This window comes from Varanus komodoensis, unplaced genomic scaffold (assembly GCF_004798865.1).
Source record: "Varanus komodoensis strain SLA01 unplaced genomic scaffold, ASM479886v1 scaffold1, whole genome shotgun sequence".
In the NCBI taxonomy this organism is placed as follows: domain Eukaryota; kingdom Metazoa; phylum Chordata; class Lepidosauria; order Squamata; family Varanidae; genus Varanus; species Varanus komodoensis.
The window spans coordinates 68,540,670-68,552,769 of NW_025335268.1; the positions used below are offsets into that span (position 1 = coordinate 68,540,670).

At 41.0% G+C, this 12,100-nt stretch overlaps 1 protein-coding gene across 6 annotated transcripts in view; it reads left to right on the forward strand.

The window, feature by feature from the left end:
* The window catches only part of USP6NL (USP6 N-terminal like), a 147,458-nt gene that overhangs the window by 16,862 nt on the left and 118,496 nt on the right, over positions 1-12,100 (forward strand). Inside the window, exon 3 of one of the 6 annotated variants that reach the window (XM_044428008.1) lies at positions 5,764-5,799. The exons of the other annotated variants lie outside the window; for them this stretch is intronic. Within the exon in view, the coding sequence (XP_044283943.1) occupies positions 5,775-5,799 (25 nt within the window). The 5' untranslated portion in view covers positions 5,764-5,774. The remainder of the gene's footprint in view (positions 1-5,763; positions 5,800-12,100) is intronic. 6 annotated transcript variants of the gene reach the window in all.

Here is a 12,100-nt window from a genome sequence, read left to right on the forward strand (position 1 = left end):
TTGGGAATATTTTAATTAAGATCCTCTACCTATGGATAGGGCAGGCATGCATGTGAGTTATGTAGAAAACCGTGATTTAAACCTAGTCATACTGACATGGTTTAAATCAAATCCACCCTGTATTCAAGGCCTCTGCCTAAGCCTAAGCCTATGTTAGAGCAGACTGTGCTGAGCTAGAGGGGTGTGGAGTCTGCCTGGTGTGCTCGCTGCCTGAACCCCATAAAGTTAGCAAATACGACTGGGTGCAGGGAATGAGGAATTGCCATGTGCTCACCTTATGTTCTGAGGGAATGTCGGGGTGGTAGGTAACCTTCAGGGTGTTTTTGTGATCTCTGTAATAAACTAAGAAGTCGCAGGTGCACACACATGTCTCTGAGAGAGACTGTGTGCTGTGCAGAGTAAATATAACATTTTCTACCCCTCTGCTGAATAATTCATGGCCACACAGTTATTTTCAATCTTCAAATGCTTATCTCTTGCTCTTGCTTTAGAAGGCCATGCAGAATGCCTTGCAGCTATTTTTAGCTATGGTAATTGATTTTTTTACCTAAATATTTTCTGTGGCTTTCCAGTGTTTCTAAGTTTATGTCCTCTCTGTTCAAAGACAACCACATCGATTAGAGGAGCAGTCAGAAGTGTTGGGGCAACTAGTGGCAGTTACACTACTGCCAGTGGAATTTGTTTTTAGAATGTCTTTATTCACTCAGAGTATCCAAGCTACCATCTGTATGTCTGCTTTTAATTGATCATTTGCAAATACTTCTGTATCACTCACAATGGCTGTGAGGAGTAGAGGGAAAGCTTAGTGCTTCCATGGTATCCCAGGGATCGCTTTGGGGAGAGGTGCGGACATAATTCTAGAGGTGTGAACAGAGTACACTGTGTGGCTTGCTGAGTTGTGTAAATGTGCTTGATGACTGGCCCAACTAACCTTGCTGGATTTAGGCCTTGCACACCCCATTAAACCCAGATTGGTAGCATAGTAGCAGTAGAAGAAGAAAGCATATTAAAGATAAGAGGTGATATTGGCTTGTAAACTCAGGGCACACATTCAGTTAGTACTAATGTTGTTTATGTGCTGTCAACTCATCTCCAACTTATGGCGACTCTATAAATGGATACCCTCCAAAATGCCCTGTTCCAGACTGCCCTGCCCAGCTGTTGTAAACGCAAGCTGTGGCTTCCTTCATGGAGTGAGTCTGCCTCGTATTTGGTCTTCCTTCTGTTCTGCCTTCAGCTTTTCCTGCCATGATTGTTTTATCCAGCAAATCTTGCCTTCTCATGATGTGCCCAATAGTGCATTAGCTTCGGACTCAGAGGTATTCACAAAGCTACAGCTTCATGGTTCAAATGCATCCATTTTCTTCCTGCCAGCCTTCTTCACTGTCCAGCTTTCGCACCCTTACAGAGTGATTGAGAATACCATAGTGTGGATGATCCTGGTCTTGGTTGCCAATGGAAAGACCTTAACGCTTGATTATCTTTTCTAGTTCCACCATTGCTGCTTCTCCTGGTCTGTCTATTAATTTCTCAGCTGCAGTCTCTGTTTTTATAGAAAACTGAGCCAAGGTATGCTTTAGTGCCTCCTGATCTTTAGTGCCTCCTCTTTTTCAGAATCCAACTTGGATCTGAAGCACTTCTCATTCCATATAGGGAAAATTCTTTGTTGCAACATCTTGAGCATCACTTTGCTTGGATGGGGAATGAGTGTAATGCACCTGTAGATATCTTGGGGATTAGAATGTATATCGAGGCTTAAAATTAGTTCTAAAACCTCTTTTGTGCTTTTTGTGGCTTCTGTTTTCTTTCCTTCCTTTTAAAAATCTTTAAAACTCTCTTCTTTTTCTTTGTAAAGCACCCTGGGAATATGATTGAAAAGTAGTGTAAAAACATATACAATAAAAAAAGCATTAGAGACTGGACTGACCAGTGCTTCCCTTTGATTTCTAGGTTGCTGGTGCAACGCATGACTGTCTGGGTTAACAGAGTGCTTTTGTCTGAGTAGTGTACTTGAATCTGCATGAGAAACTTGTTGAATGCACTCATTTTGGTCTGATGTTTCACTGGCCCCTTTCAAATCCCGCTTGGTCTTTTTGTGGAACACTCAAGTGTTTTAGACAAGGGGTTTCTTTGCAGCATGTTCGTGGTGATAGCTGGGGATGTTTTCAGTGTCCTTGTGCATGTGCCTATTAGACTGTTCTACATTGTGTCAAGTGAGCAGCTGTTAAAGCTGCAGGCCTAGCATTAAATGGTCTACAGACAAGTATTATTCTCCTGTTGAAAACTTCAGGGCTTCCAACCGTATCTGTGTATATTGTTGCTTTCCTCTAAAACTGTGCAGGGACTTTACAAGATAAAACAGAGTGTGTCATGTAGAACAAACAAGACTGCGTGATAGCTTGCAGACTTTACTCACATTGCCAAATGTGGCATTCTTGGTGCAGGATTTGAATTTAACTCCTTTTTCTCTAGGTCTGTTGCATGAATTGCATTACTGATTCATAGCAGATAAGCTTAACTCACTTTGTTATATGGAATGGTGGTGAGGAAAGAGACATAGAGGATCAAGTATAGCAAAAATTTCCCCCTGTGCTATGTGCCTTACACTGGGGGGGCGGGGGGGGGGCTGGGGCACTGAATGCTGCACTATGGCTGTGAATTGTGCAGATCTGCCCAATATCTATTGTTTATATTTTCCCATTTTAACATCCATATTATATCTATGGATGTATATTACATGTGCATCCTCCCATTATATCAGCTATTCATTCATTCATTCATTCATTCATTCATTCATTCATTCATTTCCCTTCTAGATTACTGTTCAGATGTTCTCACCTGTGTCTTTTGTGGCACATCTACCAGAACCATATCTTTTCGTGATCTTTTTAGGTTTAGTAAAACCCATAATTCTTCACCACCCCCTCAATCTCTTTCTTTTATTATAGTCTAGTAGAGTTGATGGTAGAGCTTGAATTACTGTTGAAAGAGAAACTTCCATTGTCTATTAAGGCCTTACTAGACAATGTATTTAAAGGGAAGGCTTTTGACAATAATATGTCTCTCAGTGCATCAGGGTTTTATTGGATAAAGTAAAAAGCACACTTTAGTAGGCAGGACTTATTACTGCTGTCTATTGCTCTGTGTGCGTAATGGTTAAACAAGGGCTGATGTCCTTCTTGTGGTAGCCGTGTCCCATTATGTCTTGGATTAAATATCGCTGCAGGCATTTGCATGCAGCGGAGCATTTGATCTTGCTAACAATCTGTGACAGGTGGAATTGTGTGGTTACCTTCATGTTTCTGGGTGATGTGAAAGTGGGTAATTTTGCCTCATCCATGCCTTTTTTTTCCTGAAGGAAATTGAAGAACGTTGATGTAGAGGGAAAGCAGCAAACTGCTTTCTTTGCTGTCTGTTTGAATTGGACTGAGGTGAAAAAAAATCCAAAATTTTCACTGATTCATTTACTTCTGACAGAACTACTTTGCTTTTCAGCATGTAGAAGTTAATATGGTTTGCAGTGCTTGAAATTACTGTGTTGACTGATTTTAGAGGGCTCCTCCTGCCTTGTCCTGCATTTGTTTCAACATGTGCAGTTCATGCTTGTTCACAAGTAAGTTGCACTGGCTTGATACAACTTACTTTTAAATACTTGTGGATAAGGATTGCAATTTTGGTCTCTTAGGGCAGTGATAAACAGTAGCATTTATATATGGGCATTTTGAGTACTTTACATACATCATTTCTTTTGTAAACTGCCCAGGGTTATGAAAGGTGGCATATAAAATCCTTGAAGTAAAATAAATGAACAGAGTGATCCCTTTGTCCATGGAGAACATCTTGAGTAGTGGTTCCCAAATTTTTTCAGGCTGTTGCCCCCTTTTCTCTTGGGGGACAGCCCATACCTCTTTCTTTATATTAGGTCTATTGCTAATTTTAATTTCAATTTACTTTCAATTTAAAATAACCAATCCTCATCCCCTGGGTATTTCTACTGCCCCCAGGAGGGCAATATCTCCCACTTTGGGAATCGCTGATCTAGAAGGTCATCCAATGTCTTTGATTTCCAGATCTGATGTCAGAAAAGAGCTCTGACCTCAGAAATGGGAATCTGCCACAGCTCAGGATTACAGCCAGCACACCAAGAACTCTGCTTGCTGCTTCTCTGAGGTCGCAAGACCAACCTCAGAGAAGAGTTAAAGAAGGCATTCCAGGGCATGAGGATATTGGGTTCCCCAGGCTGCAGTACATCCTAAGGGTGCTCCCATCTCCTTCCTACCATGTTTGAGGCGTGACTGATTTTGTCTAGATCACTAAAATCAGCTCTGTAGCTAATTTGAAGAGCAGGAGAATTGGGGAGGTGAAGATGGCCTCTGGCGACAATCCTCCAGATTTAGAATTTACAGGCAGACCCTGAATTTATAATCTTACGATAGAAACTGCCCCCGCCCCCGTTGTGTTGTCAGGCCTTCTGAGATGTGTTTTTGGCTTTAATCTGAGGAACCTGTAAGGATGTATTTCTTGGATGTATCTTTTTGTTAAACTAGTTTCAGTCATGTGTGCCCCTTGAGTGGGCTCTGGCAAAATATTTTGCAAGTCTGCATGGCTCGAATGTTGAACAACATTTTTACTTCTTGATTTGGCTTCGTGCTGTGGTCGCATCTTAAACCTAATCTTGCCACCTTTAAACTGATGGCTAGAATCTTAGTAACCCGTAGCATTCCTTTCTCTTCCCATTTTACTTCGTAATAGTTAGCTAGATCTCTGGTGATTGGAGTGGCTGGCATTTCAGTGTGTTTTGATTTAATGAGAACACTCTGGTGAACCTGCTGCACTTTAATGAGTATGCACTGTTCCAGCTTTTCCCAACTTGGTTCCCTCCAGATATACTAGACTACAGCTGCCATCATTCCCAGCCAGCATCCAATGTTCTGGCTGGCCATGGATGTTGGGTATTATAGTCAAACCATTTGGAGAGCTCTCGGTTGTAGAAGGCTGTGTCACTTATTACCAACAAGTTACAGATGTGAAAGAAAGTAGTTGTACAAAGAGACGTAATTAACAAAGCATTTAATAGTTTCCTTGGCAATGGGCACCAAGTTTTCTGACTTTCTAGAGATGGAAATTTCAGCTTCTTTCAGTAAAGCTGTTCTTGTTTCAGACTGAAAATAGGGCAGAAATCTCTGCACATCTAACAAATGTGTATGGGGTAACGTTATTTGTTGTTCCTGTTTTTTGGTTGGTAGCACATATGTTTGTGTTTTCTTTTACTTTAGCTGTAACTGACAGTTTGCTTTGCACTAATTCAATGAGACCTTTAATCGTTCTATTTCACAACCTTATACAGTAAGAAACTATTTAGAACTGTTCAGAAGTTAGGAAGGCATAGTACAAGATAAAATTTGTTAGGATCCCCTCCTAAAGTCAGCTCTGTGAGCATTTAAAACAAATACCCATGGAGTGGTGTGTTTGAGTAGCAGGTTTTTTGGCTCTGCTTTTGTGCTGGAAATATGTTGCCTCCTGGAAATAGTTCGTAAAAGTTATTTTTTCAAAGAATAGCTAACTCTAATTACATTAATGGAGACATTTTTAAGCTCAACTAGTGACAGCTAAATAACCAGAATTGAGTTCACTCTTTCTGATGCTTTAGGGTGTTGAACACAGGGGTGCTTAAAACTGTAGCTGTAGCAGTAAGTCATTGGCATCTTAAGTGGTTTCATCATTATTCTAATCTGTTAATCTTGGGGTATTTTTTCTATTTAGGTTAAAGAAAGATGTTCATTCTCAACTTCATCAGAGGTATGTTCTTGCTCAGTGCAGCCATCTAACCCTGGAGACACTGGTCTGCACAAATGTTAACTTAGCATAAGACCTGCATGATAGAATAGCTGTTGCCAGGAATAGCAAATAGCTACTTGTTTTATACTTAGAAAGGAAATTAAAAGTCTGCATAGCCCTGGTTGTAGCAGAGATGTAGAATATGGATCGACTTATTTCTCTAGACATCTGTAGGTATGTCCTTTCCTTATAGAAAGGGGAAAAAGCAGAAGGTGACTAGCTTTATGTTTATGGAGAAGAACCTGTGTACATGTTGATTATTTTTAGCAGGTAAGATGGAAATTGCCAGAAGTTACTCAACAATAAGCACTTGGTTTGGTTCAGATGTAATGCCAAATTGTACTTTGGCACTATATGAATGAATCTTGGCCTCAGACTTTTTCTTCTTGTAAACTGTGATGTCCTTCTTCCCTGCTTTTTTTTTTTTAATAAACCATGGTTTGTCATTACATGTTTGGAAACCACAGTTCTGGAAACCATGGCTTCATATTCTTGGTTGAAGGCAACCTATGGTTTGTGCAAAGCATATTTTTCCTTGTTCGCATACAATACCACCCCCTACCCCACAGACACGCATAGGCACATGAAGAGAAAGAATCTTGTTGGGAAGGGTAGGTGGGAGAGTGTTAGCCTGAGTTCATGAATGGAGAATCAAACCATGATTTGATGTCGTATTTGCACTGCACCTCTATTAGCTTATAGTCGGAACTCTTTATTGAACATAGGCTCTCATGAATAATGGAATATTGTGTGAGTTATAACTTTTTCCTCTGTACTTGTTTTAAACGGTGGAGTTTTACCAAAATGCTTTGTACAGCTGGTGGTAGAGCATGTAGGATAAGTCACTGTATGGTAAACAAGATCTGGGTTTAGAGGTCTCAAGATGCTTTTGATTATAAGCACTTGCACACTCCATGCCTTGTGACTTCTCTTGATGCTATAATTTATGAAAACTCTGTTCCTTGAACGTAGTCTATTTGGCACTAGAACATTGAAGTCCGGGCCCAATTCAAGGTGTTGGTAATGACCTATAAAGCCCTAAACGGCTTGGGTCCTGGTTACCTGAAGGAGCGCTTACATCCATATATGCCCAGTCGCCCCCTGAGATCAGCGGGAGAGGCCCTTCTCCGGGAGCCCTCCGTGAGAGAAATTAGGAGGGTGGCTACTCGGAGGAGGGCCTTCTCAGCAGTGGCGCCTAAGTTATGGAATGCGCTCCCCAGAGAGGTCCGCCTGGCGCCGTCGTTATTTGTTTTTCGGCGCCAGGCAAAGACCTTTTCATTTAAGCAACATTTTAAATGTTAATACCACTGAATTTTATCTGGCCAGGGCGACTTATTTTATAATGTGTGTTTTAAATTATTATGATTATTTTATATGTATATTTTAACTTATTGGTTTTATTTATGGTTGTAAGCCGCCCCGAGGCTTCGGCGAATGGGGCAGCATAAAAATGTTTTAATAAATAAATAATAAATAAATTCTCAGTTTCTCTTGTGTACTTCTGTTTTGTTTCTTAGCACTCTGTCAACAGTTCTTACCTGCCTGTACCTGCTATATTTTTCAAGGAAAATTGCTAGTGTTGAATACTGGGAAATTGGAACTTAACTGTTGCCTTGTTTTCTAATTGGTAAAGGATTGCTTCTTTTGGTGATTTTAGTTTGTTTTCTCACCCTGATTTATTTTAAAAAAGTACATAAACCCTTGGAAAGCTGATAGTTCATATATTATGTTGTGATAACTTTTTCTGCAAGCCAGAGAAACTGCATCTTATAAGCTGCGATATGATTCAGCAAAGCTTAGGTCTGAACATACCTAAATTATTCATCACTTTGTTTATCATGAATACTAATGTAGCTTTGCTTTTGCTTCATGCTGATTCTTTCACTTGGGTTTTTCATGCTTGTCACAAGCAGGATGTTTAGATAACATGTTGGTGCCTTTCCAAGATTGCTTTAATGCTTGAGATTCCTGGCTTTTTTGCCTTGCTGGAACATAAGTTGCTGCCTTCTACCAGAGCAGACCACTGGTCCATTTTGCTCAAACTTGTTGGTAATGACTCTCCTATTTGAAAGAGGAGTGTTCCCCAGCTCTTTCTAGAGATGCTGAGGTCCTAACCTGGGACCTTTGCATGTAAAACCAGTGCTCAGAGGGAGTAGACTGCCAGCTCTCCTTTCTGGCAGTGATGGGACAGAAATGCAAACATGGAGCATTCAGCCATATCATCTGTCCCCCTTGCCATGCCAAGGTGCTTGCCAGATGCTGTGGAATGCCCTCTGAAACCTTGAGATGTAGAGGGGAGGGGTTCAGACATGTCTGTTTCCCATCCCCAGAATTCAGGGGAAGCTTGGGATTGTTTTGGTGCTCTGCTTGTCAGGTGCAAATGCAGAACCTTAACAACCCTCTCTCCAGCTCTGAACTGTAGGAAGGAGTCAGAGCTGCAGAGACTTCATGTCTGATAGATACTGGCAAGTGCAGATCCAAAGTCACCTCTTGTCCCTCAATTCCTCTCTAGCCCTAGGTTTTCCCCTGCTCTCTCAGTGGGTTTCAGAAGTATAACATGAGGTCAGGGATGGGACCTTCCCCTTTGGGGTGGGGGCTTCTGATATCAACACATTTTTTGGTTAGCTAGAAAAGCTGTCAGCATTTGTGAACTCGTATGTATTTGTCTGAATGCGATGTATCACTGTACCTGCTCCCTGAGGTGACTCTGCTCAAAATCTAGCATCCTAACAGGAGCAAGTCAAAGAGACTCTGTCTCTGTCTCTCTCTCTGTCTCTCTCTCTCTCTCAATATGGCTGCTGGTTTTACCTTACTCTTACGTTCTTGCGGGAATGATGTTGAGTTCATAAAGATTCTGTCTTGTGGACTCCAAAACCGTGCAGGCTTTTGTAAGATTATGGTCCTTTACACAGAAGTTTTCCCCACTCTTTCTTTGAAAAAGCTGGCTGCAGATTTTTAGAAAGAGTAACACTTCTGTCATATTCAACTTCGTATTTAAGCTTTGTGGGCTGCATTGATAAGCAGGTGTCATGCATGATCAGTATACATTTTGTGTAATGTTCTGGAACATTTAATTGTAGGCATTCAGCTGTTAAAATTACCTGACAGAAGCAATAGAAAAGCTTCAGAGAAATGTACGTTCTCTGCCTCTGGTGGTAAGACCAAATACCACCTGAAATACTCATTTGATCAGAAACTAAGTGTGCAGTGTAACGTGTAAGAGTTCTGCTTGTGTACAGGAATGTCAAAGGCAGGTATGCATGAAGGGGATAAAGTGTGAACTAAAGGGCCCCCACTGAGAAACATCCTGTACATTGCTGCAGTACTCCTAAGGGGTTTACATACAGCAAGCTGGAGTGTGGTGTGGCTTCTGTTTAAGCTGCTTCATTAGACTTGGTCCCCCTTGCATTACTAAAATCTCCCAAGTATTTTGGCACTGTGGTTTTGAAAAGCATCCATGCTTTGAACTGGGACAAACATGCATGTATCTAATTGAAAATGGACTGTGCAAACTCTCAGGCTCACATTTTAAAATGCTTTGCACAGCTAGAATAGGAGATGCCCAGATGGCTCTGCTCTTGCATCCATGTACTGAAGCCACTTTAAATCCATCACTTCCCTGCTGTACAGTTGTCAGGCACCCAAAGCATAGCCTCGGAAAGGTAACAGAGTTGCTGCTGTGTCGCTCTTGCTCGAGCTTACTTGGAGGCAGGCAGGCAGACGGGCAGACATGTAATGATCTGTAGGGATGAAACCTGTTGGCATTCCCGAGGAGCAGCTGGTGGTTTTGATCTTGCTAACTAGCAATGATTCAAGTCTTGCAGATTGTGAAGGAGCTGGTGTCACCAGCACGACGTAGAACAGGCACTGCAAAGAAAGGTAGGAGAAGCCCTGATATGTTGATCCTTAACCATGCTAGCAATTTGTTCATGCTTGAGCACTGTCTTGTGAATTGGCTTTTGAGTGTCTCCCTGAAGCCTGTTCCATTTCAAGTCAAGTTTGCATGGTGGACACTGGCATTCAGCTTTGAGCTATGATAGACTGCATATGAAAGGAAGCAGTGCTAAAAAGAATGCTATTCATTTCCCAAAACTGAAAATTGAATTTAAGTATATATAGTAGACACTTTATTCCAAGGATCACATTCTTTTCTCTCTCCTCTTCCCCAGCTAAGAGAATTTCTTATCTGTGCAGCTGCGTTTGTTAAAATAGCTCTATGCAAGAATCCATACAGATGATCTTCTAGCTGGAATACTGTACATGAAAGAGAGACTAGATGTCAGTGCTTCTCGAGGAAAAGAGCTTTAAAAAGCTCACTGTGCTTTTGTGCCTTTTTAAAAAGTAGGTTGCATTTAGTGTGTTTAACTTTAAGATTAGGTCTTCAAAAGGAATCTTGCTAGAAAGTACTCCCTTGATCCCATCACACTGTTTCCGCTGTTTTAATGTAATTCTAGTTGCTATTTTGCTTGTGTGCTTTTCGGGTTTCATAAAATACTTTTTGTTTTTAAGCAGCCACTTTTCAAAATGACATATGTAGACAATTTTATACATGTGTGAATTTGAGTCTTAAGTGGTGAGCAGTAACCTTGAAACCTTTACGGAAATTAATTTAGTATTTTAGTACTATTTTTTAGAGCATATGAAGCAAACAAAGTAGATTCATTCTTCATATTTATCACATGTATATGTTCAGTATGGTACATACACACACTTCAGACCCCTTCATGCAAATCCTACAAACATTTTGCGTGAAGGTAAGCCTTACTGATTTCAGTGGAATTTATTTCTACTCAAGTATTTCTAAGTTTGCACACTTAAACAACTTCTTTACCATAAATGAACATATCTGCAGAGACTAAATATTTTAATCTGAAAACTTGGGAGAACACTCTCTTGCTTTTTGGATATGTCATTATTTTATAATGATTGAAAGCTTATATTATCCATAGGGAGGCATTAGTTAGCTTCTTTAATGTAATATATGGTTTTATATGCATGATTGAAGAATGTGGAGAGTGAGTGTTGCCCATAATGGAATCTGTGATGTGAACGATGAGAATATTGGCTGCTGATATCGTTCTCTCTCCTTTCCACCCACTCTGAATCAAAACGAAGACTGCCATTTTTCACTGGTGGAGAAAAGTAAAATTACTGAGAAGTCCTTCTAATCTTTCTCTTTGCAACTTCTATTCTGCTTAGCCAGAATCCTATCAGTAGTAATTAGGCTTATTTTTTTAATGTGTTGATTATCCTATATTTTATGAATGTAGAATATTGACATGATTCAACCAGGGTTCAAACACTTTTAAAAGTCTAAATCATGTGCTTAACTCTTCACCAGTAGATGAAGTAGGCGATAGGGAGTTATCTTGCTGGGGTGTGTGTTTTTAAAGTGTTTTTAATGTTTTGCAAGTTCCTTCTCCCTCTCCTTTGCCCATGCTCCCTTCTAGTTCTTGCTCACAAGAAGCAACCTGATTTAAGTCATGTTGGTGGTTTCAGTTGTATTTCTATTACACAAAATGTGTTATGAAGGAAAAAATCCACCATTGACTTTAGTCTTGCAGCTCAGGCACATTCATTAAGAAGATGTTGGCGTAATAAGAATCATCACTGTCCTTTAAGATGATGAGAGTGGCTCTTCTCTCCCTACCCCACCCCCATCCCCCATGGCAAAGGATCCTTTTGCAGTTTCCTCTTAGACACCTGGAGATCAAATATTGCCGGGCTGCTTGTTCCAATTTTGTTATGACAGTTCTGGATCCAAAGTTCCACATTTTCTGAGAGCTCAAGGGAGTGTTGGATTTAGGCTGCTCAAACAGCACCCTCCTCAAACAGCACTCTCTTCAATTCTGTGTGATGCACCTCATCCGGCAAGTTTCCGGAGTAGTTTGTGATGATGATACAGGGCAGTTCCTGCCATTCCAAAGTAAAAGCAAAAAATCTCATTAACTGAATCCATTTGAACTCTTGGGTGTATCTGAAGAGGCCCTTTGAAATCCTCACCACTGTGCAGGTATGTAGAGCCCTCAGTGGTTTGGGGCCAAGCAGAACGTCTCCTCCCATATGACCCCGCCTGGTTGCTGAGGTTGCCTTCAGAGGTTTTTCCCTTGGGTGCCGTCTTGGCCTGAGGTATGGTGAGAGGCTGCAAGAGATGGGCCTTCTCTTTTGAGTGGGGCACCAAGGCTGTGCACCTCCCGCCCTGTGGAGGCTTACCAGGTTAAGACCATTATTCCCCTGTTGAAAAATTAGTCAAGGCAGAGTT